The following is a 24743-nucleotide window of genomic DNA, read 5'->3' as shown; positions in this document are numbered from 1 at the left end:
TGAAAGTGTGTTGAAAACAACTGACTGATTAAATGAGTCAGATGTAAAAAAGCGATATTACATGTGGGATAATTTTTTTATGTCCAATAAAGATCCATCTGAATTTATACTCCTCTATAATATGTTACTCCTGTACGACAAGATTATTTATCACTGAGAAAATACTGTTTAAAGTTGTTAAACTATAAACCCTCTTATTATTAGTGTTTAAGTGCAATTGGGTGAGTTTCTCCCTCATTAATGACCTCTGAGGGAAAACAGCTAAAACACGTTCGCCACCTTTTCACTTGCAGTGAAGCTCTTTCCAGGCTTCAAAGTAAAGTCATTTAGGTTTATTGTTCAATGGGTCAAAATCATGTACCTGTATGATAAAAATGCACAACACTGCTTGGCCTCTCCTCGTTTCTCTGAAGTGTTTTGACTCCTGCGTTGACCCTGCCGGCTGGTTTTGGCATTCCAGCAGGCTGGAGGAGAGGAGAGAGCTGTGGACCTCAGTGAACCCCTGCACACACACACGCACACACACACACACACACAAACACACACACACACGCTGTCCTTGGATTAAGGTGTCCAGGGTTTCTGCTGATCAGCAGAAAGAGAAAGGCTGTATGATGGCACACGAGTGTCTGCGTGCGTGTTTGAGGTGCTGTTGCTGTCAGAACATCCCCGATGTGTGTGTGTGTGTGTGTGTGTGTGTGATTTAAATGTAAGGAGAGTTGGGGCAGTCTCTAAGAGGTAGTTGAAGCCCAGTGGCTCTGGTCCAGACCTTGTACCACGTAATGCGACTGCACACCCAGCCCTTTCCAAATGTTCATATTTATAACACACACACACACAAACAAGGACTTTTCCTTTGCCCTTGGTTGTCTGTTGTGGTGTGTGTGAGCAGATGGACAGGTTCATGGACCCTGAGGGAAGAGAAGAGTATGTTCCTCGTACATTCACAAAATACAAACAACACAACACACCAACAACAGACACACCCCATAGAAGCGTGACTGAAGAATAGCCTCAAAATTAAACCAACAGCAGTAATACTTTGACATGCCCTGTTCCTTTTCCTACATAAGCATCAGATACAGGTATTAGAGTCCGTCTAGTGCTTTCAGAAAGATCAGGATAATTCATGAAACAATGAATGACGAAAGGGAAACATCACAACAAATAACATTTTTTTTTATTGGATTTCCTAAATGAACTATTGTACATTTTGTCATGTTTCTGGCCATGGTTCAGTGCCTTTTTAGGTGTTTTCTTCTGCAGGCTACATATTGCACCATATACTGAATAAAGCAGTATAGGTATCTCAGGCCTGCGCTTAAATTATCTATATCTTAAGTTGACTCAGGGGATGAGTTTGAAATCAATTTGGTTACAGAATCACACCACAAACAAACTCGTGAAACAAGAATCCTCTACGTTTTCTTTCAGCTCTGTCCTGATGATTGATGACTCCACACACAGTCAGTGTTTGCCTTCTTCACACCACTCTACACACTCGTATGGAGACGATATTTATAGGTTTACTGAGCACTTAAAACTGAGGAGACTCTCTGGGCTCTAATTGGGTCAAACCCCAGTAATACACGAATACAAAGGAATATCTTTTAATTAAAACTTCAAATATAATGTCAATATTTGTCGATATTAGTAAGCGTGACAGTAGATATTTTTTGGATGCATTTGGTTTAATTTGCAGTTACAGAGTGACTTGAGTCTAAAACGTATGAATAAGTGTATAAAACCAATTCAGATTTTCTTGTAGATAGAATATATCTATATGTCCACAATATTTCATAAATTTAATTCCAGCTCCTCTTGGTCCTGATCTGGGCCATGTTCACTCATGCAGCAGTAACAGTGAAAAACTAACCCGTCTCTGGGAGCACAATGGCGGGTGCCCCCCTGCCCCTCGGACTCCCACATAGACGGTGCAGTCTGACAAGCCCGCCTGCCAAACAACTCAATTAAGCAGAAAAGGAGGCAAGAAAGAGGAGCCCAAACAGAGGAGCGAGAGAAAAGAAGGGAAAAAATAGGACAGGAAAACAGAGGAGGACGAGGGCTGGTGGCTGTCAGGCCTCGTCGACACCCAGCCGACGTTTGGAGAGAAGCGACAGAAACACAAAATGAGAAGAAAAGAAAACTGATCTGTGATGTGTTAACTGGAATTCCTGCTTCCAAGGCCACAGAGGGCAAACCGTGGGCCAGGGGTTCATTACCACAGTGACACAAACACACACACACACACACACACACTTTACATAACTGCTGTGCGTTTCACAAAGACCTGTTTTAAATTGTTGGATGTCTCCTTGTCAGCTATATGGGCATCAAGATTTTTATAACTTCACTGTGGTAATCAAAATGCTATTTGGTGATTACCACAGTTTAACAGACCTAAAATTGAAGGGAGATGCGATACTGCAAAAACCGTTCATAAAGACCACAGTGTGTGGCAAAGAATCATAAAATACAATCCACAGAGTACAACAACACGTGTTTGAAGTAAATGGACTGACAAAACACCTAATCCCAATTATCATGCCAAAAAGCAGCTGAAAAGAGCAGGAACAGGGGTGGCCTGCGAGGGTCTCTGCACCATGGGTTTAAATTTATATCAACCTACGATTCATAACATGTTTTAGTCAAACCCACACACACAAATACTATTTATATTACTATAAGTACTAATCTGATTGTAGCCCTGAAGGAAGACACCCTTTGTTTTCAGGTTAGTAGATAATGTACGATGTAATTTGCTATTAGAAAACCCCTCTACAATAAATTGTTCTCTTGTCTCCGGTTTGGTAATGTCTTATGTCTTAACCAATCATTTTCTCCCCTACTTTAACATTATCTTTATTAAAAGTGCAATTTTCCAAATAAATACGTTTATTAATGATAAGGACTTGTGTCAGTGTTCGTTTCACTGGTTATTTTACTGTTACCACCTGCAATACTAACACATAAATAAGAAATTATTTACACCTATTTAACTTGAAATCACCCCTAAAACAACTTTAGTGTAAATTTTTGTGAAGGCTAAACATCTCCCGTGACCACACACCATCTCATCTTTTGGCTGTTCGATTGGGGTAATGATGTGACGGTCGATGATGGCCTGTAAAGTTGTAATGAGGGCCACGGTTTGAATGGCACAGAGCGCTGGAATGGGTGGGAGAGAACAAGACGCCTAATGAGCGGGCCGGCGGGCTCAGCAGCAACCCTGCTGTAACAGCGCAGTCTGAGAAAGGGGTGACAGAGGGGATCGGGAGTTTCAGGGTGGGACAGCGCAGGAGGGCCTGATGTTATTTAGGGAGGGAATGAATAAAAGCTGGGTTAGAAAGTAAATGGGGGTCCTGACCAGCCCCTGTGCTCCGCTCATTGTGGAGATGAAATTTATGGCTCAAGACTTCCTAAGCCAAGGACTCCCCACGTTGACTGGTTAAGTGCTATGAAACAGTACGACAAAGGCTGGAGGCAAACAACACTCTGAGATGAGAGGCTGCAGGACAGAGGACATTGCGAGACAATTTGTACAATCCACATTCGAGACACATGTTGGAGTGTAAAGTGACTGGTTAGGAACACATCAACTTGTTTCTGCTGAGTTTCAAAAGGACATAATGATAAAACAGCACCTGTGATGAAGTCTGATGACTCTGTGGTGACTGCTGCAAAGTAGGTGTTAACACCTACAGTGAGCGAAAAATTCCCAAAAAAACGGTTGTCTGGTAACATTTTATTGATAAATTCAGCATCAGATTTTTTGAGACTTGCCGATTATGTGAACAGTTTGTTAGAATTAAGCTCTGCTGCTGCAAAACTGCAAAACATATTTGCAACTGCAGTATAGTGTAGAAACTGCTGCTGCTTAATCTGCCTCTATTTATCTGAATTTGAATCTCCAAATTTTAAGATGCATTCATTACTGTGTGTGTGTGTATGTGTGTGCGCGCGCACGCCTGCATATGTGTGTGTGTGCGTGTGCATTGTCTTACAAGTTCTCCTCACCCCATTGAACAACAGTGATGAAATGGAGATGAGTTAAAGTGCTAACACAAAGACTGACCAGACCCCTGCGTTGCTGCAACAATGAAACCACCAAACACGAGAAAGTGAGAGCCTCTTGGAGAAATGGGAGAGAAAGAGCAGAGAATTGTGTGTGTGTGTGTGTGGGGGGGGGAATTAAGGAGCCCAATTTTTAAAAGGGAAGGAGAAAAAGAAGAAGAAGAGAAGAACCGTCCTGAGAGCAGGAGGAAATGGATAGTGGGCAAAGGTAGCAGAATAGAGAATAAGCCGGAGAAAATAGCAAGGTAGCTAATCCCTCCACAGACATAAAGCAGCTATATGTAAATGAAACACGTGAAGTTTGACCATCTTACTTTGATCTATGAATCAGGCTCTCAGTCCATCCCCCTCCTCTCCTCCTTCACTCTCACCCTCTTCTCCTTCCTCCTTTTTCCTTGTAAGAAAATCAAGCCTTATTTAGCTTAATCTCACTTAATGGCATCCAGCTCCTCTTTTGTTCTCCCTGATGCTAACAGATTCCCTTCCTTTCACTCAGCACCATTCACATATCTACCCGCCATAATCCTCTTATTCCAGGGTAGCAATTATTCTGAGTATTTTATCAGCATTATGATTATGATTATTTTCATTATTATTATTCATGCAGGCCGTGCTAAGGGCCAGGTTGTGGCTGAGAATATTCTCCCTCCTACCAGCGCCTCTTATTCTCACTCAGAATGCGGCCGCCTGCTTTCTTCCAGAGGGGTGGCAAGTTTGCAAGAGTGAAGCCCATTCAATGAGACACATTTTCTGGGCGTTTGAACATATTGTGGAGTGAGTGTAATGAGTAGCACCAAATCACTCGTCCTGGCTCCTTAACACAGAGAAACATCAAGAATTTGAGCTTGGAGGAGAGAGAGAGGGTAATAATCAAAAGGCCTCCTTTCTGCAGAGGAGTAATTACATGGGTGGGTTTTGATCTTTTGCTTGTTGGAGCAATGTATGGGGGAAGAGATGAGGACTGTTTCACTGTTTTGAGGTAGAGGCTAGAAAAAGCTTTTCAGCTGCATCTTGTCAATGTTTAAAGTATATCAGAAGTTATACCGGTAAAGATCCAAAGGATAGACAACAGTGTGAGAAGAAGTTTGGCCCAATAGCGTTCTATGAGTGAATCTATGAGTAATTTGTTTTTCTACTTCCTTCTCTCTAAATATCACCTGTACACTTTCCTTTGTCTTCCTCCATCTCATATAAACAAACGTTATAGGGTAAAAGAATTAATAAATTAATTTGTTTTAACATAATCTCTGCACCCCCTTAAAAGAATGTTGATTTGAGCGGGTTTAAAGTTACTGGAAACCTCTGTATTTCTCTGACATAACATATTAAAATATGCAAAATTGAGAGTTTGATACTGAGAAACTTAGCTAATTAGTTAATCTGCACTGCGTGTTTGTGGTTTCATCAGTTTTTCAGCTCCACTAACAGCAAAACACTGACATTAACACAAACAAAAATACAGAAATCATATTATTATGTAAGAATCCACTGTTAATAGAAATTAGACTGAAAAAAAAAAGGTTTCCGGGCCTTTAATGTGCATGAAGTTTATTTCATAACAGCCCTTTATATGGACCCTTTCAAACTATGGGCCCCTAAAGTTGCAGGAAACCTTCACCTAACAAGCTACAGCACTGAAGCCATCTTCCCCATGGACACGCTCATTGCACTTCATACACAAAACTTCACAAGAATCATCAATGCTATTTCCACGCAACGTGTAAAAGTACAAATGCTGTAGTGTTTCTCTGTGTATGACATGATAAAATGCATCTCAAAAACAAAACTTGGCTTACCAGAGACGGAATAGTTCATTATTGTTTAAAAGGATCAAAGGATAATCATAAGTAATAGTAATGTGTAGTAAAGATTTATAAACATGTTAAAATGTTAGAAAAATAACAATTTATATAAAAAGTGTTGCATACATGTAACAGTCATCAAGTCTTCAGAAAACTTCTTCAAGGTGTCACTTTGGGAATCTTGGAGCCGGAGTGGTGTGGCTAAATCTTGGCAGTCTGCAGACTCCACAGGGGCACAGGGGCCCTCCTGAGGCTGCTGCAGAGCTCCACTGCACCGGGGCTAAGGAGCCCTCCATGGGCAGCATCGAACATTTTGCTGCAGAGGATGATGAAGTGGAGGAGGAAGATGAGGAGGAGGATGTTGAGGTGAGCAGGGATTCCTGAGTGAGTAGGAGCTGACCGGGGCCAGAGATGAGGGGCCAACCTCCAGCGAGCAGCAGCCGGGGGACTGGCCCTGTGTTCACACCCATCCCGACGCTCACCTCCCCCAGGAGGCGCCGCATCTCCTGCAGAGACGAACCCAGGAGGAGGATGTAGTTCCTGGCCAAAACCAGGGTGGAGATCTTGGACAGTCTGCGACCTGGAGGAGCACCAGGTTGATGGGAATGAGAGGAGGAGGAAGAAGCCGGCGAAGAGGCATAAGGCACCATGACCTCCCTCAGAGCATCCATGGCAATGTTCAAGTCCTGCATCCGCTTCCTCTCCCTGCTATTGATCTTCCTCCTGAGTTCCTGCTGCTCCTCGGGGCTCAGCTCCCTCTGAGGTTTGGTTGATCTTTGACCACTGTGAAGGCCAAGCATGGGTGTAGGATTTAGACGGGAGCTCAGGTTGAACCCTGGAGGGCAGTGGGGTAAGTCCGGGACAGACCCAGGGCCACAGAGAGGTAAAGACTGCTCCTGGGCCCTGATCACTTGGTTTGATAGCACATTCATAATCTCCTTAGAAGTCTGATAAATCTTCAAAGCCGGTTTTCAGCGCAGTCTTCTTCAGTAAGAGCTAAACTAAAAATAGCCTAGCAGCCAAAGCAAAAACACTTCTGCTCTTAATAAAATCAACACACCTCAGAAATCAAATCTTCATTCCCTCCACCTGCTGATCTCTGTAGGAAACAGCTGCCATCCAGCACAATGACGAGTGACCAACGGTTTTTACTTTTGGCTTCAGAGGTTCCGGCAAGTGAATGAGAGCTTTCTAAAGTGGCAGCTCAGTTTTATCTCAATTCCAGAGCTGCGTGTGGTGTGAATGACAACTCGCACAGTGGAAAAGTGAGCTAAAGGCTCCCCTCACATGCCCCCACCTCAACTCAACTCCTCCCCGACACACGATGTGCTCTTTATAAACTTATTTGCATTTCTTTTTGTTATTTTACAATTAAACAAACAGTAGATACATCGGCAGAATCCTATTGAAAAAAGACGGGGAAAAAGTCAATTAATTTGTTATTTCATGGTGGGTTTCATTGAAATTTTACACTATTCCATGTGTAAGCAACATCAACGTTAAACCTTGCTTTACCAAACTTTTATTGAACATGTATGCAAGTCTAAAAGTCCCATGACTTCACATTTACTGTGTTTTTTTTAATTCAGGGTCTTTGCATCTTTTTTGTGAGTAAAAAAGTTAATTTTCTAAACAAATAAGAATGTGCTGCAAAAAAAAAAGAATAAAAAGTAACTAAATACAACAAATAAAATATTTTTTCTTTTCTTGTGAGCATGTGTGGTCTAAGGTCATTAAAAGTGCATCCATTGTCCAAGTATGTGTCACATTCTATTATATTTCTTTTGCGTTATCATATTGTTTATTTAAACAAAAATAACAAAGGAGCTCTTCTTGGGGTTTCTATTGCATAAAGATGCCGTCATGGTTTTTTTATTTTTTGGCACATTTACACGTGTCTGTAATTTGGGTACAAGTCAGTTGGATTACTTTGCGACTATGCACTATGCCCTGGAGTCAGAGGGCAACCTAAAAGCATAAACTCCTCTTTCAGAGTTGCAGTGCATTAAGTGGACCATTAGACAACCTCTTCATACTTGCTTATGCTTTATTTTGAATATACAGAATGTATTTTATATTAATATATTTGCTGATGACTGTTTTGGATTTAATACACTTATTCAACTTTGATAACTGTTTTCCAGTTCTACTTGGAGATGCTCCCATAGAAAGTCATGATGCAGCTACAGAGGAGACCTCTAGACCTCTTGAGTCTCCTCTTGTCCATGCCAAAACGTGTCAGTTTCCTAATGCTGATAAGGCACTGGTTTGCAGTCTTAACCACTGACTTGTCCCCCTTAATCCCTTATTTATATGGACCCTGAGGGACTGGAAGCTGTTACCTGCCTCTACTGGTGTCTGGTGAAGGTAGATTCCTTAAATTTTTAGATCTTTGGATGATTGTTGCCCTGACACCATGATGTCAGGCCTTCTACCTTCTCTCTGTAGGCCCTGTCATTCCAGTGATCAGGCCCATGAGGCTTTTATTACCCGCAAAGCTTTAAATGTTTTTGAACTTCAGAGATTCTACACCGTTCCTGGTGAAGACAGTAAACAGGGCTGGTCTTATTACACAACCCTGTGGTATTCTTGTTGGGAGTGTCACAGTGGAGAAAAATAAATGACCAACTCTCACCTTCTGAAGCCCGTTTCTTAGAAAGTTCAGGGTCGAACTGCATAAGACACTGTTCAGTCCAAGATCTCTGAGCCTGATGATAACATCAGAGGCCACAGTAGTGTTTAATTTTGAGCTGTAGTCCACTTTAAAGCTTTGATTGATGTGGTTCAATTTGGAAATGATCTCAGGCTTTGCACTTCTTGTGTGTGTGTTTGTATGAATTTTGTGTAGTGTCCTGTGTGAGCATGCATGCGTCTGCACATGCATCACACACACATACATGTATACACACAAACATACACACAGTTTGTGTTCAAGTTTTGTAAAACTATTATGGCGTTTAATTATCTTTTAGTAAAGAAATTATGTATTTTGGAAATTTTCCTTGTGAATGTGGATTTTTTTCTCCAAATTAAATTACCTGTACAAGGGAAATAATCTATTTTCCCTTCTCACTAGATTTGAATCATATAAAAATGTATTCCTTCTTTAATAATAGTGAACATTGTGACTATTGTATATTGTACATTTTGAGCATATCACTGAGCTTAGAGCACAGACTCTGGTTAATGGACCTGTTAGCATTACTGTTTTCCCTTTTTCTTTGTTTGAAGTTAATTGCAAGTTAAAAGCACACACTAAAGATAACAACATTGTGAGCTTAATGGAAATTACCACTAGAGCCATTTAACAACTTGGAAGCCATTAAAATCACCAGTACTTGGTCAACTGACAGAGAGCAGGTATTAGCAGTATTAGCATGGATATTAATTGTGTTGGAGAACAGTTTTGGCAAACGGTGAATGGATACATCATTGTGTATGGGGGGGAGTTAATTGATGATTTTGAGGTGGAGGTTATTGTTGCTCAGTTCTGAAAAGCTACACTAACCAAATTGGTTGGCAGAGAGCTGGGCACTGTTCCAGACAGGCACACAACAGACCAATTGACTCCAAGCACAGGTGAAGCTGGCTTGGGGCACTGAGCAAGGCTGGAAAACTCAAATGTGCCATTCATAAGCCACAAAAAGACCTCTGCATCACTCCATTGCAGAGTGAGCACGGCCGTCCTCTTTTTGCATTCCCTTCCCCCACCTCCTTGTAAAGCCATCTGAGAGGGAGAAAAGGAAGGCAGGGGAAGAGGGGAAGGACAGCAGCGTTACAAACAGAAAGCAAGTTGTTTACGATGAAAGCAGAAGGAGATGCAAAGGAGGAAGACCCTTCCTTTCTTTCTCAGCCGCTCTTCTCTTGTCGTTCAACAAGTGAAAGATGTGTGTGGAAGCGCTTCCCTTCCCCACCAGTAGTTCGGTGGTGTCCGGCCGGTGCTGTGATTGAAGCTGAATGGATGGCTGCAGACGGACAGGAAAGAGAGGGCCCCATGAAAAGGCCCAGGCGGATGGTCCTCGCACCTGCAGGAGAACAGAGTGCAGGCAGCCAGGATGAATGTGTGTGTGTCCGTGTGTGTGTGTGTGTGTGTGTGTGTGTGTGTCCGTGTGTGTGTGTGTGTGTGTGTGTGTGTGTGTGTGTGTGTGCCATTGAGCTCAATTTGATTTCTAGTGCCTGTCTAACAATGAGAGGTAACAAACTGAGTAATGAATGAAAATGAGCTATGATGGTTTTCACTGTATTTTGGGGTCTGGTTTCTGTGACAAGAGCAAAAAAGGACACCTGCAAGGAGCCACACAAACACACACACACACACACACACACACAGAAGTCAGAAAAGAGGAGAAAGAAAGAAACTGGTGTATATCACGAAAGTGCACCTCCCCCATTTTTTTATCCATAGGGAAAAGAAAAGTGAGCTTGATTTGGGGCAGCAGCCCAGCATATCCGCCTCCCAGCTTCCAGGCTCCTTTTGATGAGGCTGGACCAGGGCAGGAGCACCGGTGGCTTCAGGGCAGGGGGAAGACTAGTGTCTTTATGGTTGAAGGAGTACCATCCATCTGGGTAAGGCCATCCAATGGTGGGTCTGCACCTGGGTGCTAAATGGATCGTCTGTGTTGAGCTACTTCCTGTGGGTGACAGACAGGAAGACACTTCAGCCAAAATCCTGGGTCAATTTGTCTCCCAGTACAGGATGACAAACACACCTAAAGTGATATCATTAAAAAAACTGAGTTATGAATTATTTTCTCTCTCTTGTTTTTCTTTCTGTGGCTGATGTGCAAACTCACATCATCATAACTTGATGAAAATGTACCAACGTATCAAAAGTATGAAAAAGGCATTTTCCATTTGCTTTATCTTGGCTTTTGTGGTTTCTTGTAATTGCTGCTATGGTACCTACGGAAAAAAAGACTTTTCCTTAAAGGCCAGAGCTTGAATTATTATGAATGAATGAATTGGCTTGTTAATTGAGTACAAACTGACACTAGTAAAATTGCAACAGAAATAAAGACAAGTTAAGCGCCAGGCTGTGCTGCTGCTGCTGCAATCTTGACTTAATGGTGTCAATTCCCATCAGGTGGCTGATTGAGCTCTTTTGTGTGTCACTGTGTTTGCTGCCTTGTTGTGGGGACCTTTCACGTCTTTAAATTCCCCAAATTGACATAACGAGTAAGCTATTTTAGATGCCCTCATTTGTTTCTCACTGACAGTTTTACAACCCCAATTCCAAAAACGTTCATCTCATCAACCCGTATTTTATTCACAATAGAACATAAACAACATATCAGATGTTGCAACTGAGATATTTTACCATGTCATGGAAATTATTAGCTCATTTTGAATTTGATGGCATCAGAAAATCTCCAAAAAGTTGGAACATAGTGATGTTTACCACTGTGTAGCATCCCATCTTCTTTTAAAAACTGTCTGTAAATGTCTGGGAAGCGAGGAGACCAGATGCTGGAGTTTTAGAGGAGGAATGTTGTCCCATTCTTGTCTGACAAAGGATTCTAGCTGCTTAACAGTCCTGGACCCTTGTTGCCAGATTTTTTATTTTAGGATGCGACAAATGCTGCCCTCACATTCAAAATGATATTTAATATTTTCTATAAAATTGTAAAATCTTGGTATCAACATTGGATATGTTGTTTATGTTCTATTGTGAATAAAATATGGGTAAATGAGATTTGCAAATCATTGCATTCTGTTTTTATTTATATTTTACACATCCTCCCAACTTTTTTGGAATTGGGGTTGTACATTTTTTAAAGGTCCTGAATAAGACAGACTTAAATCCTAAATTCATTTGACCACTTCATGTCCTATATCAGGGCAACTCGGTTCGAATCTACCTGCCTGGTGCTGTGTGGAGTTTGCATGTTGTCCCCGTGTTTGCGTGGGTTTCCTCCGGGTACTCCGGTTTTATCCCACAGTCCAGAGACATGCCTGTTAGATTGATTGGTGACTCTAACTTGCCCGTAGGTGTGAATGCGAGGGTGAATGGTTGTCTGTCTGTGTATGTCTCTCTCTTTTGGCCCTGAGAAAAAGTGGCGACCTGTTCAGGCTGTACTCCGACTCTCGCCCTACGACAGCTGGAATAGGCTCCAGCCCAATGTGACCCTACGTTACAGATGGATGTTTGTAATTGTTGAAAGACATAAAAACAAATTCCCCTCTCATGATGTCAAGATAGTTGAGAATATTTGGGGTTTGAAGCCTGGTACATGCCTGGACGTGCAGTAAGCTATAGATGCATTTTTCTGTGACTGGGTCCCTAATTTATTGGTGTCATGCACACATAGTCATGTTGACCTACAGATGGTTCATTTTCCTGATCTACGGTGCAGGTAATACTCCAAGACAAGAATCAATACAAGATGCCACCTGCTGTCAATGCAGGTTCCAAACTGTGGGGACAAATCTAGTCTACAAATGTTTTAGAAGAAAGAAAATGCATTCATCACGTTTGTTAGACAAGGCAATAATCACATAAAAAAAGTGCAAATCCTATTATGCTTAATTTTGTGCGAACTAATAAACAGTTTTTCTGTTGAATTCCTCTCAGGGGGCATTTAACAGAGTAGCCAACTAGAATGTTAATAGCCTCCCAAACTGTCTTCTAATGAGAAATGAACAGTTGCCAGTGACTGATTTTCAGTGTCCCTGCAGGCAAACAGGTGCCGCAGCAACAATGGAAATATAACAGAGTTGGACTTTTTTTTTTTTTTTGAGGGAAAAAGCTTCACCCCATCAAAGCAGGAATGGAGGACACACTCGTCTATTCGATCTAACTCCTGCTCTGGGAGGCCTGGCCACAGACATGAGAAGATTACAAGCTGTTAATAAGGTGGAACCAATCGACTGAAGGTCTGCTTTTGTTCTTCCCAGCATGCTTTGTGAGCACTGGCCTGGGATAGTCAGCATTTGGTGCTGATCATAGTGAGGCAGGGATAATGAAGGCGGGAGGGGTGTAAGGTTTTAGCCCTTGGGCCCTTTGTGAAAGAGAGCCTAAATGCTTCGGACTCAATAGCTGCACTCGCTCAGTTGGTCATGGTTGTTTAAATAAAGATGGACATTTGCCACATTCATATTTCATGGTGTTAAGTGCTCCACTGACACTTTATGTCATCTTTGCGATTTCCTTTTCTTTGTGGTTGTTGTCTGTTTTCAGGCAAGATCCAGCTGGGTTGTCAGTTTCAAATTAAAGGCCCAGAAATCCTGCAAAATGTAAAAATATCTACATTTTCATATTGATTGGTTTGCTACATTCAGATTAGCAGTTCTTTAATCTTTCAATTTGTTCATTCAAACTTACCTCAGCGATTGTCTGTTGTTAAAGCAGATGTTTGTCTCTAAAACAAAGCCGCGAGGGATTTGTAGGGAAACTGCTAATAGGAGAGTTTTAGTAAGCCCGTCCCCCACAAAGTATCCTTTAAACCCCAGATCCTATTTAACTGTGACAATGATGGATTCACAGACACTAAACTTCCACAGAAATCCTTGTTCGAAGACAAACACAGAGCTACTCCTTCTTCTCACGCGGAGATCGAGGCCCTGGGTACCCCCGTTAAAGTAAAAATGTTGTGGGGGGTGGGATGAGATGTTTCTTTTTGGGTTGTATTAGCGGTACAAGGCCAAGGGTGGGTTTTTAGAGGTTATCCCCGGCTGTATGGAGGGCGGTGCAGCAAGACCAAAGTCACTGTTAAAGTGAAAGCTGATAGCAGCATGATGGATGAGGATACACATCCCAGAAATTAGACTTTTTTAAGTGAAGCAGTCCAGTCAGCAAAAGAACAGACGTCTACACTGTGAGTCTCATGGTGTCTCTCATGGTGAGGAAAGTTTGTCGTTTGCCTTCGTGTTCTGTTGAAATATAATTTGCCGATGACAACTCGGAAAACACCGGACATTTTATGTCAAACAGACGCGTTTTTACTTGTTTTGTTGAAGTTTTGGCTGCAACGATTAAGTTGATAATTGAGATCTGAGAATAAAGTAACATCCATAATAACAATACAATACAAAATTTAGATAGAAATATTATGTCTGTTGCAAACAGACATAAGACTAATTTAAGCTGATTTGCTTACAACAGGCCTGATCATGTGACTCTTCTTCTTCTTCTTTGGCGGGCAACGTGATTGAAATACGTGGACACTATCTTTGGAAATAGGGCCAAAGTTCACGTCGTAATAACAGAAATTATTCGTATGCAATGAGAATCTCATCACTGATCAGTTAAGACAAGCTTCTCTAACTTGGTGATCTAGTCTCATAGGACAGGATGCACTGAGAGGGAGTTGAGACTTGATCTGTTTCACAAACACTAGCAAGACTATATTGACCACTGCTGAATTTTTTTCCACTCATGTGATTTTCAGCCCTCAGAGCAGTCATGCCTGGGCTGGTTAGGATGTCCCCTCAATGCCTCTTATTGGGCACATTTCACACTCGGCCAGCTGGGAGAACGCCACGAGACACGCTGCAGAGATCACACCTCCCAGCTGACAGGCGAGGGCTGAAGCATCCACCAGAAAGCACTGGAAGACTCTGCTGGGAGAAAGGTGTCTGGTGCGCATATTGTTGGCGACATCATGAATGAATGTTCACTGAATGAATTAAAAGTTTGCTCAAAGTAGAAAACATGCTTTAAGAGTTCAGGGTATGATCACGTCCAAACGCTGACCACCACAGTTTTTGACCTACCAGCTTTTCATGCTCGGTTTCTATATTTTATAAGATGCTTTTGTCTCTTACCCTTTATCAGAAAGTAACAACTACAAAGTATTTTCACTATCTGTGTATTCTAACACCTTTGGAAATTGTATAATTAGGACACAGTTTGTTGTATGGCTGGATCACATTGATGACATTCAAGCTTGAGTGGAGCCCTGTGCATAAGTGTTTTTATTTGTTGTTTGCACTCACTGCTGAAGATTTTGGAGTTTAAATATAGTTCAACTGATCTTAAAAGAAAAAAGAAAACTTTCTCACACTTGTTTGATGACTATAGAACATCATTCTGCATTATAGCACATTGTTCTGATTTTAGCACGCTGGCCTGGCAGATGGATGTAGTAAGATGATTCTTTCAGGCGTTGATGGACACATCTGTCAGCCTACACCCTGTATTATACACACAAATACACACACAGCTACCTCCCCTTCCCCCTTGAGACGGACCTAGAAGCCTCCTCCTCATCCTTCTCAGCTCATTCACCTCCCACTGTGCTCCTGCACAGACTCAGCCTGTTAAAATCCCCTCTAAGACTGGAGAGATCAGAGTGAAGCAGCCACCACTCTCCCTTTCTATTCAGCCTCCATTCTGACCAAACTGCAGCAGTTTTATTACAGATGTTCCTAAACCCCTGACTGGCCTCCTACCGAGGACTGATAACTACTGACTCATATATATTTTATGTATGTACTATAACAATCAGATGACATTGATTTTGAGTGTGGTGCTAATTTGATTTAGGAAACAGTGGACCCCAGGGAAGCAACAACTTGGAGAGCAGACATATGTTGCAGTGCAACATGATATCAGGCTTCAGCAAGTTGACAAATTAGGGTTGTGATTATCTAAACATCTCATGGTGTCATGGCTGAAATAGGCAGAAATAGTCATGTTGAAGAAACAAAAGTTATATTCTGGCCAGAAAAAACAAAACAAAACAAAAAAATAGATATTGTGAGACAGAAGTATTTTGTTTATATACTTTGAACACTACAATATCTTGAAGATTTGTGAGGTCAATAGTTCAGCACCGCTCAGCTTTGATCAACATTGTAATGTCAACATACAAACCTGCTCAGTTTATGTGCACAAAGAACTTGAGTAGAAAAATTCTTAAAGTATCACCAAATGTACACGTGATTGCAGCCCACCGCAGTTACTATCCTATCAGGCATCGCCCGTCAGCTTTGGAAGGTCAGGAGGCCTCTAGGGCAGAGCTTCTGAAGGAAATAAGAGCCATTGTTTGAAAGGTTTGAAAGTCACAGACCTCAGTAAAGCAAAGCGATGAAACACAATCTGAAAGAGACAAAAACAATCACCATAAAAAGTTTAGTAAAAAAAATCCAAAAGACACACAAAATTATGACAAAGTGTTAAAAAAAAGTGACTGAAATAAGGGTAAAGCCATAGAGAAAAAATGACGCAGCTACCAAAAATACATGCAAAGAGACACAAAACAATGCCAAGATACAGAATGATCAAAATAACACACAACTGACAGCAAATAGATGAAATTGAGCAGAAATGACAAATTCATTTGTATCCTGTCCTGTATAGAAGGACCTTCCATTTTCCAACATTTTCTCATGAGAGTGGTCTATAGAGACCACTGTTCATTTTCTGGTTGACAGTTAATGTTTCTGGTAACTATGATGACAACTACTTCCAGACTTTAACATATGATCTGTTACAAAGTAACTCACACTTCATGGTACCATTACTCAGGGAGGTCGGGGAGCCAAATGGGGTTTTATTAGTAATGAGATCACAAATATTTAGTTTCTTTTGATCCTTCATTTATTTGGTAAAGATGAAAATGTTCTCGTAGAAATGTAATAGAAAACAGTGACATATCTTTTTTACATTGTTGGTCTTTAAGAGAGCACTTAAGTTTACCTCTGTCCTGTCTCTCATTGCCCCAAAGTCCCAGATGCAAACAGCAGTCAGAGCTGGCAGGATCGTAGCCAGACACAAGTGTGATGTGGGAGATAATGTGAGATAATGTCGTGTGATTCACTTTGCATGATAAAAACTGAAATGAATGTTAACAATGTTTTAACCTAAGCAGAAAATGTGCATCTATCCAGGAATGTAAAATGTCAACAGCTGTTGGAACTGATGTTGAATGAAAAGTCTTGTTCTCAGTCCTTGTTGTAGTGAGAATCAGTGTTTTGTGAAGGCAAATTCTCCCACATCGTACTGGGAAAACCATTTCTCTGTGTTGTGCACTCAGGCGTAGTTTTACCAAAACTGTTGACACAGTGTTTTCTAAAACATCATTACAGGGTGTAGCTGTATAACATTTATGTTCAGTGAAACTTATTCCAACCATAAAAACAATCCCAGAGCAAATGTAAAATGCTGATTAACGTGTCTAATCACAGGATCATTTTTGTCACCGTAGCACTTCTCCAGCAGCTGAACCAGCTTGATGACCACAATAATGAGAACTTATTTTTTACTTAATGTGAAGCTTAGAATATGTTTTTCTGATTGGGAGCAGGTGCACCCATCACACCATGTCGCTCTCCTGAATGGCATTTAGAAGCCCCTCACCCTGAAGTCATTAAAAGTGCTGTCCACCCACCAGGCAACTGGTCCCCACTGACCCCCAGCACACCCCTATGAGACCTCTGTGTTTCTGTATTGGCTGATTCATGTCCCAGTCCTGCGCTCCTCAGCCTCACTTTGATGTTTAATCCCATCCTGACTGTGTCCTTCTTCAGTCCGTGGAATCGCTCGGCCAGTCATGAATATCCAAAGGTCTGCTTACTTGACAGGATTATCCCTCTTTTAAAGCCACTGGGGACGATTCTTCAGCCACAAAAAAACACACTCAATGGATCTTCTGCTCTCTCGCTTTGTGTCTTTTGCTTTCCTTTACTCTCTCTCACTCCCTTCTGTCTTTGTCCCTTTGGGCCTTTACTAAACACATTGATCCACGCGATCGAGGAGTTCATCTGCTCCTCTTCAAAGATTATTAGACACACACAAACAAACACACACAGACACATCGCTCAGGAGTGTTATACGCATTTAACTGGTTTGCATAAAGGTATTTTTTGCCTCTTCTATCTAGATACTATCACCACAAAGGCAAAAGATGAAACACATGCGACAGTGCTGACATTCATCCGAAACCTGCCAAACAAAGCTCTTATCGTACAAAGTTGACTTTAGGAGTAATATTTCTACTGGCTCAGTGTTTGAGAAAACATTAAACCTGTGATGGTATAGGAGTTATTTGCAGTTTATCAGACTGCTTTCTATGAGAGGATGGAAAAATTACTGTAAACACAAAGAATTGTGATTTAAAAAATTAACAACACTTCAAACTGATGAAAACAATATACAACAACTCCATTCTACAGAAAAGGAAAACACCTGCTGTTGGCTGGTTCATTGCTAATGGGCAACACTATATAGCAGCAGGAATACATGTGACTCTAGACTCTGCAATCGTCTTTAGTTACCAGAAGACAGACAACAGTTATTCCTATTACTTTTTCCATGCAAAAACAACATAACCCATATCCTGATGGTGTTATTATACATTTTTAAACATAGAAATGACATAAATAGATGTTATTTAGGGTGCCTAAAAGGCTTTTCCCTGAAAACATAAAAACATCTTCCTGTTTTTACTCAACATGGTACAATCCAATTTCCTCCTGTTAAAAAAAACACATCTTTTAATCTCCCGCTTCGTGTTTGACAGTGTGGACCTGTTGCTTAAATGGAGTGAACCCCATACAAACATCTGGTGACTAATTAGGATGGCAATATAAAAACTGAACAAATGTGTAACAATCACATTGTTAAATCTTTACTGGGAAAATAACATCGAGTTCAGTTCCACAATTCAATATGCATATTGATCTGTCATGTAAGGAGTTACTGTTAGCTACTGTTAGCTTAAAAGTGTTAGCACACTAAAACTCTATGGGGGGCACTCCAAAACCTGCCCTGGAACGGTGGGCTTAGGTCCATTTAACATTGGCACATTAAAATGCATGTGCCACCAGAAGGATGACATTTTTTGTACAGTACAGTACAGAGTGCAGTAGTCTCATTTAGCCATATGTTAGGCAGTTTTACATGTCTGCTTAGGACATTTAAAAGCCTAAAATAGGCATTTTACTGATGACTGCTAACTGATTTCCAGGTTTTATGACTCTATTGCAGCAAGTGAACAAAACAAAATGTGGAGTCTGAGAGAACAGTAAAGAGAGAATAATAACCCTTAATATTATGCTGCATATAGTCTGGAGACACTTTGGCCAAAAACAAAATATTTGAAAGGAAATATTTCATTAAGTTTCAAATTTAATTTATTCACCTGTGTAAAAACTCAGGATAGAATAAAATGCAGTATAACATCCCATTTTACATGGTGGTGTTTAAATATCGTATTTACTATATTCCCTTCACGGAACTCAAAAAGCAAAGACATGCTAAACAGCTAATGAAAGTCAGTGTCAAATCATCTGCCTAATGGGCTGCTTACACACCATTTAAGAGGGTTTCCCCGCCCTTTGAACAAAGCAGCAGATCGTCATGGCCAAATGGAGACGACTTAAGCAACTTTGTTCTGCAAACTTTTATGTAATACAACTTGGAAAAAAATTTGAAATGATTGGCTGCACAGCCCTATTTGCCTCATTACGCTGACATATCATCAATGCATTACTTGCAGATTGTAATTATAACTTGGATATTGCTATGAGTGTTAAAAACTCATACATAGCACAGTTGAGGTTTAACTGTTGCCCAACACCAGGCATCTATTTTTTAGTGTTGAGTCTGTGGTAAAGTTAAGCAAACATCAGTCTCATGGGAAAGAGTGACCCCTGAGGTCATATATTCACCTTCGAGCTCATCTATTCCCTTGTAAGTGTTAAATCCTGTCTTTGTCTCTGACAGCTTCTCTGTTTGTTTATCTTCTCTCAGTTATTCCTTCTTTGCTCCATCATAGACTCAGTTTCTTTTTCTGTTATTCCGCCACCTTTGATGCATCTCACCAAACTTTAATCCTTTCAGCTAACACAACATGATGCGCAGAGCTGAAAGGCTGTGCATCTGTGCAGTGTTTTCGGACGGTTTAAATCCAGTTACAACAGCGTATGACTGATGCTCCCCTTCTGTTCAAAGTTATGAATATTTAAACTGCCACAGAACCAACCTCAGGCTCTCTCCATCAATGGCTAAGTCAGCATGCCACCAACAGTGGAGGAGCTGTTTATTCAAATCCAGTCACTGGGATGTGAGGCCCAGCTGCTATTGGCCAGAGTGTTCAGGCAGAGCTCAGAAGATGTTTCTCATTCAGTTTGTCTTTTAACTCTAGCACCATGTTTATCTGAGTGTGTGGTAGAAATAGCTCAATGTCATTGTTTCAACTTAAGGGGATTGATTCTTGTTGGTCTGACATGTCTAAAGTATTAAGCGCAGGATAGAGTATTGGTAAACTTTAGAACAAAAAGAAGAGAGAATCATGGAGGAAAAGTCTAAATTTGGAGAATATGCTAACCATGCTAACAGTGCTCGGATGGCTCTGGGATTGAAGCAGATGCTTTAAGACATGTCATGCAGCTTAGATCTTTATGTGCTGTCAAAATGTCATTCTTTATATTCAGAGCAGCTTTATGTTAAGAATCAGAGGGGAAGGTGACAGTAGAATTCAGACTGAGTACCGGCAGAACTTTGTTTTGGGTTGTTTTTGTCAGGGATGCTCAGTCTGTCAAAAAAAAGTTGGTGTTCTCATATGTTCTCATATAATGCCCCCAAAACGTATATTAAATTTAAAAAAAAAATGTCGCCTGTGAACATTGTTGATGATGGGAGTTGCAGTTGCTTTTGCAACAAAACTTGCAAAAGCTCTGCAAATACAAAATCAAATTGATTTTAAAAAAAATATTCCATAGTTAATGCAATTAGAAAAATAAAAGCCCATTGTGGACTTGAAGGGCCACAGTTTCATTAACAAAACTAAATTCACAAGTGCAAACTACACAAATCTACACAATTCTTATTTTGACCTTTTGACCTTACTGCCTGATTGAGAGTCCAATCGACCAGAATGACAAAATAGAGTAAATACACCTTTACATTCACAAACTGGTTTGTAGTTGTTTTTAAGAAGATCCAGTCTACAGCTACACTCTTTATGGCAAAGTCTCTTCAAAAACAACAAGAGAAAAATAGTATGTTTCATACTGAATAACAGGCTGCTGATGTTCATGGCAAACACATAAATTGTCTTCCTCGTTTTTCTAGTACAGACCTAAACTATATTTATCATGATTAAAGTTACATCTAAAATAAGAATAAATGGATAAATGAACGATGGTTATTGCTAAACACTACTTTACGCTTTGGTTGGTGATCTATTTGTCATTTATTTAGTGTGTCACTAAATATACATTTGACCTTCAGGAGACAAATTCAGAGTCACTTTCTAATGTGATTTTAATAATGCAGAATGCTGGGATGGATGGGGGACAGTTCTTACAAATGTATTTAACCGTGGTCACTCAAAGTAAACATTAAAAGTAAAATCTAAATCGAAAAAAATAAATAAATGACACTTTTTTCATAGTTATCTCTTAGAGCTTACCTGTAAAAGAGACTGTGTTTTAGTTGTACTGCACCAAATGACCTCCTCCTTTCTGAAACGTCCTACAAAATGCTGAAGGACTTTGAATAATTCAATTCCAGTAATGAGACGAATAAACAAATGCATGCATGAATATTCAGAGATTTAGTTCATATCGTTCCAGCTTCAAAAGCCTTTGGAAAACATTGTAGCAGCATGCACAATCTGCTATGCAGCTGCTACCTTTTCCTAAAGTATACCCACCTTTACTTGTCACTGCTTCTTTCTGCCAGCAGAGTTTTGTGTGTGCATCTTTAGCAGGTGTTTACATGCATATTTTTTAAACAGATTTTGTGTTCCATAGCTGTAATATATCAATCTTTTATTTGCTACATCAGATAAATTGGACGATGAGGAGTCTTGTTGGACTTACACACACCTGCAAAGCTTTCACTCACTGCCTTTTGTGACACTGTGTTTGTGTTTGAAATGAAGCTACAAGCCAGATGATATCACAGTGCACACAAAGTTTATAGTGACGACTTTGTTGTGTTTTTAATATTATACAGCAGGAGTAAAAACAAGTTTGTTTCATGAGCACAAAAAGTGCTGCTTTAAAGGGGCTTATAAGAATTAAAGGCATAAACATCCACTAATGTTTTTTACTTTTGAAATAATTGTAAAATATTAATATAAAACATGTTCATTATGTCAGTTTAGTCTGTGAACAATGGCAGCTCTCAAGTAAATATATATATATATGGATATGAAAAACCTGAGTTAAGCTTAGAGGAAATGATTAAACTCAATGGAATTAAAAAAAATATAGAGATTTTTTTCTGACTGAATTCTGACTTTATACTTTATTAAAGCCAAATATATTGTAGCTCACAACAATAAACCAATAACCATGAAAGTTAGGTAAAAAAAATACTAATTTAAAAAATGTATATATATTTTTTCTATTAATTTCTTTTTGGTTAGTTTGCTGTTTGCCTATACTTTGATGATTCATGATGAGATTATATCTGAAAGCCTGTTGACATATTCTGCCGCTTTGTAACACATGTAACACATGAAGATAACAAAAACAATAAAAAAGAATAATCACCATTACTTTCTTTTCAATATTTCATATTTATTTTACATTTCAAACCCCAACACAATCAGAAATTGATCTGAAATTCCAGTCTAAAATAAGTAAATAAATATCATTTTCCTTTTTAATTAAAAAAATAAAGAAGTGGTTATTGTTTGCATTGGACAGTGAATGACAGACGACTGGGGGGAAACCGAGGACAGAATCACTGAATGAGACAGAATAAAGCAGGTGCAACATGTGAGGGGTGGGGGAGCTTTCCCACACATTAACGAGACCCTAATATATAATATCTCCAACTATTTAAACAGAATAATCCATCTACATATTTACACTCTATTTTTGTTGATTGATCCAAAGTGGGATCTTTTCTTCCTGCAGGCCTATAGAAAAGTAATTACCAGTGATTAAATAAACGTAGAGACACAGATGACGGGGCCTTCACCAAGATTTCCGGTGAAAAGCTGAAGTTTGTTGTGCTTTAGTTGCTCCGCGAAGAAGCATCTGTTACAAATGGGATTAATTACCATAAAACACTACGTTAGTTGCAAAACCCCAAAGTCCCGGCACTTTGCTGAATCTGTTTCTGAATGCAACGGAATCAGCAACAACCATAAATAAAAGAAAACGCGATGTGGAGAGAAAGTCTATACCGGCCCCCAAAAGTTCGGTTCCATAGAGTTTGGAGTCACTTGGAGTCGCTGGCCAGCCTCGGCATGGTGACGGCGCTCATGCTGGACACATGCGGAGGCGGGACTTGGCACATGCTGCACGCACAAGGCATCCCGGTGCCAACGCCCCAGTGCTGGAAACTGCTGCCCAGCGGCCCTGCACCGGCAACAGGCGCTTTGAGGAGTCCGTGATGCGGTCTGACTGATGTGACTGCGGAGATGCCAGGAGCGGACAGAGAAGCGGTGGAAACGGCGGCTGGTGGAAGGAGCGGGTGGTGCACCGCCGGGTGTGAGGCGTGGGGAGCCCCCGGGTGTCCCGGTACGGGGCCTGCGTGTGTCATAGTCCCACAGGCTGACGGGTGGAAGCCTGCGTGATGCCCGCTGCTGCCGTAGATTTCGCTGACCAGCCGCTTCATCTCTTCCAGTGAGTTGCTCAGCATCAGGATGTAGTTTCTAGCCAGCAGCAAAGTGGCGATTTTGGAGAGTTTGCGTACCGATGGTCCGTGCGCGTAGGGCATGACCTCCCGGAGCCCGTCCATGGCCACGTTGAGGTCGTGCATCCTTTTCCTCTCGCGGCTGTTAATCTTGAGGCGGATCGCCTGCAGCTCGTTCTCTGACAGGAGTTTGCGGTCTTTCTTGGATGCCAGCCGAAGCGCGAGGGATTCCTCGTCGGCGGCAGAGAGGCCGCGCAGACTCGGGATATCTGACGGAGAGTCGCTCTGTGTGGAGGACACTGCGCCGGAGAAACCGTGCACAGACTTCTTCAGGGTGGACATGAAAATGTCGTCGACTTCGGGCGAAGACGGTCTGCTCGATACACGGCTCGCATCTGAGTCCATGGTCCTGGTCTAGCAGGGTGTCTGAGGTGATGAAGTTTTGAAAGTTAATTGACTGAATCTCGAAATCCACGTGACACACAGCCAACACAAAAACTGCCCACTTTTGTCCTAAACCACATGCAGGAATAACTCAACACACAGCTGAATGATACCGAACTGGGCCAAACTGAGAGATTTGGCTGTTTATTAACTAATAGGAAATGTAACTTGAGTGTCTTATAGCTGGTTTTCCAGTACAGCTACAGTTAGTTTTAAAACTTATATTCATCTTGTTTTCTTTGTTAATAGAAAAAAAAAAAAAAAAATATATATATATATATATATATATATATATATATATATATATATATAGAGAGAGAGAGAGAGAGAGAGAGGGAGAGGGAGGGGGGGGACAGAGGGGGTGAGAGGTGATATTAAGTTGTGATAAATAATCTGAAATAGCTCCTTAAAGTTATCATCCTTTCTGCTTAAGTTATCATTTTTTCTACACTGGACTATATTTGTGCATGATTCAGTAAAAAACAGTCCCACTAAAATTGTTGAAAATCAGGAGGGCTGAATTAAAAAAAAAAAAAAAAAACTTACCGAGAGTGTTTCCAAATGCGATGGGGAGAAAACCTAAACGTCAAATCCACTTGTTACTCCGGCTCGCATCTGACAGCCCATTTGGCACGGCTGCGTGAGACCGCAGGGTTTTATACCGGGCTGCAGCGCACAGAGGCCGGGTCACCAGGACAACGCAGTTTCTGTCCCGGCTGCCTCTGTGCGACCAATCAGCTCTGTGCTGAGGAGGAGGGGGGGGTGGGGAGGAGGGGGTGCGAAGAGAGCGGGGTGACAGAGGGTCCTCCAGCCTGATGTAATTACCAACACACAGCATCACTATTAAGTGAAATCGGACACACTCCCTCCTACATATGGCCCCT

At 41.0% G+C, this 24743-nt stretch overlaps 2 protein-coding genes across 2 annotated transcripts; both read right to left on the bottom strand.

Annotated features, from left to right (window-relative positions):
• Positions 1 to 1672: 1672 nt before the first annotated feature.
• Positions 1673 to 7151, bottom strand: olig1 (oligodendrocyte transcription factor 1). The gene has a single exon (XM_067517242.1). The coding sequence runs from the start codon at positions 6806 to 6808 to the stop codon at positions 6044 to 6046; it is 765 nt and encodes a 254-aa protein (XP_067373343.1). The 5' UTR covers positions 6809 to 7151; the 3' UTR covers positions 1673 to 6043.
• Positions 7152 to 22328: 15177 nt separating this feature from the next.
• olig2 (oligodendrocyte lineage transcription factor 2) lies at positions 22329 to 24541 on the bottom strand. The gene is made up of 2 exons (XM_067517341.1): positions 24406 to 24541; positions 22329 to 23841 (listed from the first exon to the last, which is right to left on the bottom strand). The coding sequence occupies exon 2, from the start codon at positions 23818 to 23820 to the stop codon at positions 22999 to 23001; it is 822 nt and encodes a 273-aa protein (XP_067373442.1). The 5' UTR covers positions 23821 to 23841; positions 24406 to 24541; the 3' UTR covers positions 22329 to 22998.
• Between the last annotated feature and the right edge of the window lie 202 nt (positions 24542 to 24743).

The sequence above is a fragment of the Channa argus genome, chromosome 9, assembly GCF_033026475.1.
Source record: "Channa argus isolate prfri chromosome 9, Channa argus male v1.0, whole genome shotgun sequence".
Classification (NCBI taxonomy): Eukaryota; Metazoa; Chordata; class Actinopteri; order Anabantiformes; family Channidae; genus Channa; species Channa argus.
This window is presented reverse-complemented; position numbering and strand designations above follow the sequence as displayed.

What these genes read in the sequence shown, in the direction of transcription:
- olig1 (XM_067517242.1), bottom strand. Translation starts at nt 6,808, where the DNA reads ATGAATGTGCTATCAAACCAAGTGATCAGGGCCCAGGAGCAGTCTTTA.
- olig2 (XM_067517341.1), bottom strand. Translation starts at nt 23,820, where the DNA reads ATGGACTCAGATGCGAGCCGTGTATCGAGCAGACCGTCTTCGCCCGAA.